This window comes from Propithecus coquereli, unplaced genomic scaffold (genome assembly GCF_000956105.1).
Source record: "Propithecus coquereli isolate 6110/MARCELLA unplaced genomic scaffold, Pcoq_1.0 Scaffold128, whole genome shotgun sequence".
NCBI classification, from domain to species: Eukaryota; Metazoa; Chordata; class Mammalia; order Primates; family Indriidae; genus Propithecus; species Propithecus coquereli.
This window is the reverse complement of record NW_012136969.1, coordinates 1,483,279-1,487,075: the sequence shown is the minus strand read 5'-3', so window position 1 is coordinate 1,487,075 and position 3,797 is coordinate 1,483,279. Positions and strand designations below refer to the sequence as shown.

General features: G+C 44.6%; 1 protein-coding gene across 1 annotated transcript in view; it reads right to left on the bottom strand.

Moving 5' to 3' along the window:
• The window catches only part of GALNT12 (polypeptide N-acetylgalactosaminyltransferase 12), a 64,541-nt gene that overhangs the window by 18,532 nt on the left and 42,212 nt on the right, over positions 1-3,797 (bottom strand). Inside the window, exons 8-9 of the mRNA XM_012638266.1 lie at positions 2,635-2,748; positions 1,074-1,220 (exon numbers count right to left, since the gene is read on the bottom strand). Coding sequence (XP_012493720.1) covers positions 1,074-1,220; positions 2,635-2,748 — 261 coding nt within the window. The remainder of the gene's footprint in view (positions 1-1,073; positions 1,221-2,634; positions 2,749-3,797) is intronic.

The window sequence follows — 3,797 nt, the reverse complement described above, 5'->3', positions numbered from 1 at the left end:
CTGAGCCCGGCCTCAAACCAATTTTATTATTTCTGTTAATAGCTTGCATTGCTATTTTTTGAGGGGTTACAATGGCTTACAGGTGGGAGAAAGATGAGACGAGGGCATTCAAAAGGGTCACAGGCTTCTGGGGTGTGCAAAAGTGTTTTTCCTTCTTATGTTCTTCTATCAAATGAATAGCATTATGGTGTCTGGCTTTTCTGGGCAGCCTGCAAATTTTGTTGCTAATTATAACATTTTTCTACCGGAAAACATATTTCAACTTTTAATCGGACTTAGAATTAACCCATTTATAAGCAGTATAAAAGACTCTTTCCATATCAGAGGCCAGGCTGGGAATGAAAGCTTCCCAGGAAGATAAAAGAAAATTAATTTTTTTTGAATTATTTTCTTTGGATTTATTCCCTCTAATGCTTTTTAGGGAGTCAAAGGATATGACTGATTTACGAGTCGTGTCACGGGCTGACTGCAAAGGCAGCAGAGCCAGTCCCTTCCGGGCCTGAAGGAACGCCCAGTTCCAGACCAACAGAGACTATTTGGAGAGCCAACTCCAACAAAGAGGTGTTCTTGGTTATAATAACACAGGTAACAACTCACCTCCATCAAGCTTTACAGTGTCCAAAGAATGTTTCTGGCTACACATCTAATCCTCACCAGAGTTAGGCAATGCTCCTATTATTGTGTCCATTTCAGAGCTGGGAAAAATGAGGCTTAGAGAGGTGGAGTAGCTTCTACCTGGCTCCAACCTCACATCCTTACACTCCGGCTATTTGTGTCACTCGTTTAAGGCCTGTTTCACCTCCAAATGCATTTTCAAGAGCCCTCTTCCCATTACAGCCCCCTGAAGGGTACCAGAAAAGACAGAAAAGGACTAGATGGTGAAGGAGGAAGGAAGCGATTCTGACCCACATGCCATGGGACCCTCCCACCATCACCACCACCTTGGGCTCACGATGACAGTGTGGCCGCATCCCTGAGCCTTGCTAGGACTAAGCCAGAGAGAATGCTGGACTCTCCCTCTCCCCCTGACAGCCCAGGGACCACCAGCAAGGAAGGAGTGAGGGGTCACCTACCTCCTGTAGGATGAACTTCTGATTCTCGGGGGCTGTTTCTTGGCAGAGATGCATGATGAGAACGTTGTTTCCTGCCTCCACAGCCACACAGGCCTCCGGCTGGCGGGTATTATAGCGTATCTCATTCTGGGACGTGTACTCGAAAAACTAAAAACGGGGCAGCCAACATGCATTAGTCACCCTCTGACGTGGAAAGAGAGGAAACCGCTGGACAAGAACCTGGGGTCACAGGAACACGGGCAGGGTCCCGCACTCCCCTCACCACCGACAGGAACCTGTCTGACCGGGGCCTCCTCTGTGGACCGTGAATGCAGTGCTTCGCAAGCGTGAATGAAGTGGCCCTTTCTCATGCCTGACTCACTCGCTAGATAGTGAGGACAGGGCTGTGCACGTTGCCTTGTGCTGAGCCCCGTGTTGGTGTAGGACAGCAGGAACAGAGTGGGCCACCCCAACTATAGCACTTGAGGGCTCTCTGCAACCTTGACCCTTGACTGGACACTTCCTCTCCTCCTCAGCATTTCCTCCGACCCCCAAATATAATGGCTATTATATTTGGTTATAATATAATCTGGTTAGTGCCTGGAAACTATAAAGTGCTGCGCCCAAGCAGCAACACGACTGCTAATGGGAAGACTTGGTTCTTTCAGGACAATGGTTTTCCTACTCAAGTGTGCCTAGCAACTACCTATGGTGTCTGTTAAAAATACTGATTCCTCGCCCCACTCCAGAGAGGGAATAGGATTCCTTCTGTATGAAATGGGGCCCAAGAAGCTGCATTTTTCACATTTTTGACAAGACACCCACTCAGCCTACCATCTCCCTTCTAGGAGATTCTGCAGTCTACCAGGACCCTGCCTTGGCAGGTTCATCTGCTTTCCTGGGTGCCCGGGGTCCTGCTCTGGTCCTCAGACCCTCCACACTTGAGCCTCCCCTGCCCTGCCTGAAGTACAGCACTTAACCCAGGAAGACCCACCTGGGCCCCTAGCTCAGGCCATTTCCCTAACCACCACCTTGCAGTACGGCACTGTGCATCAAAGCCTGTCATTCCACTCTAGACTTAACGCCAAGGAAATCATCTGAAATGCAGATGTGTTACTTTTTTCCTTCTTTCTTTCTGACCAAAGATGTTAGTGGCAGGGTTATTTAGAATCGCAAAAGCAATACAAGGCAGGGACCCAGTTAACTAAGCAGAAATGTAGGCACATAATGAAATATCAATCCATTAGGAATGATATTCTCAGAGCATGTCTAATAAGAAAAGTTATGATGAAGTAAATGGAAATAATAGACTATAAAACATACAGACATTACGATAACAACTATTTAAAACACAAAATCTAAAGCCGGTGTGTAAAAAAAAATGGGGAAGAAAAATATGTCTTAAATTTAACAGTGGTGTCTCTGGACTCTGCCATTCACCCGACTTCTACTTTTTCTATTTCCCAAATGTTCCGTAATAAGTAGGGATTACTTTTACAATAAAAAAAAAAAATCAAATATTTGATTTTTTAAAAAACACACAGCCTTCCCCTCATTTCTCCCTCGAGAGGCCCACACCTACCTGGTTCTGGCCCATCCCGTGGCAGAGGTACAAAAGGACCTGGTGTCCTACAACTTGGTTTTCGTCGGGAGGGTTGTAGTCAAAGCAGTATTTTTTCAGCCCTCGGTTCTGGAGCTAAATGAAACATAACGGTGGTCTTTTGGTCCAGATCTACACACCCTAACAGCTTCCACCCAAGGCTCTGGGAGTGAGAGCAAGCCTGCTCAAGTACTCAAAGGTGAGAGCCCCTCCTGAGAGCCCCTGCTGCAGGGCCCTTTCTAGTGTTAAAAGTACTTTCCTGTTCTGCACCACAGGCAGGAATCTTTGCCCCCACTTGAAAATGAGAAACCTGAGGATCAGAGAGATTAACCCCTTTTGGTCTGAAAGCTCTTATCTCTTCATTTCTCATTAGTGGCAGCCTTATTGTCACACTAGTCCAAATATATCTGGGTTGTCACCTTGAACTGAGATTAATTAAGCGAACTAAATCAAGCCAGTGACAGACACAGAGAATTATTTTAAATGACTTTGGAGCATGGTATGTTTGATGATACTACCTTAGTGAAGTAAATTCTACAAACAAATACAGCTGCAAAGAAATTGTAAACCTCATTCAGAATACCACTGTCACGTGGAATACTGTATTACTGTTTGAAACTATTTTAAATATATTTTAGGATAAAGAAAAGAAGTAATTATGTTAATATTGTTAAAAACCCAAGATTTTCAGGGTAAGAAGAAATACTAGCATGAGATCAAAGGAAAAAATCTTATATTACATTTGCACTTGAGATATCAATATGAGCTCATGATTTGTTTCTCAAAAATATGTATTTCCTTTCTGTGCCCACTGGAAAAGTTTAGAACGGTGCTATTCCATGAGATAGCCACTGGCTACACTGTGACCGTCGGACACTTCAAATGTGACTAATCCGAATCAAGATGTGCTGTAAGTATAAACTATACACCACAATTCAAGACCTAATATGAAAAAAATAATGCAAAATATCTCAATACAGTGCAGGTGAGGGACCTCCGTGAACCCACTCATCAATCTTATCACTAATAGCAAGATGACCAGACACCATATGCTCCTGATACGACGCAACACGAATACAAGATACCACCCACAAAGTGTGCTCGCCAAAAAGGTAGAGCCCAACTCTAGTCAAACCTTTATGGGG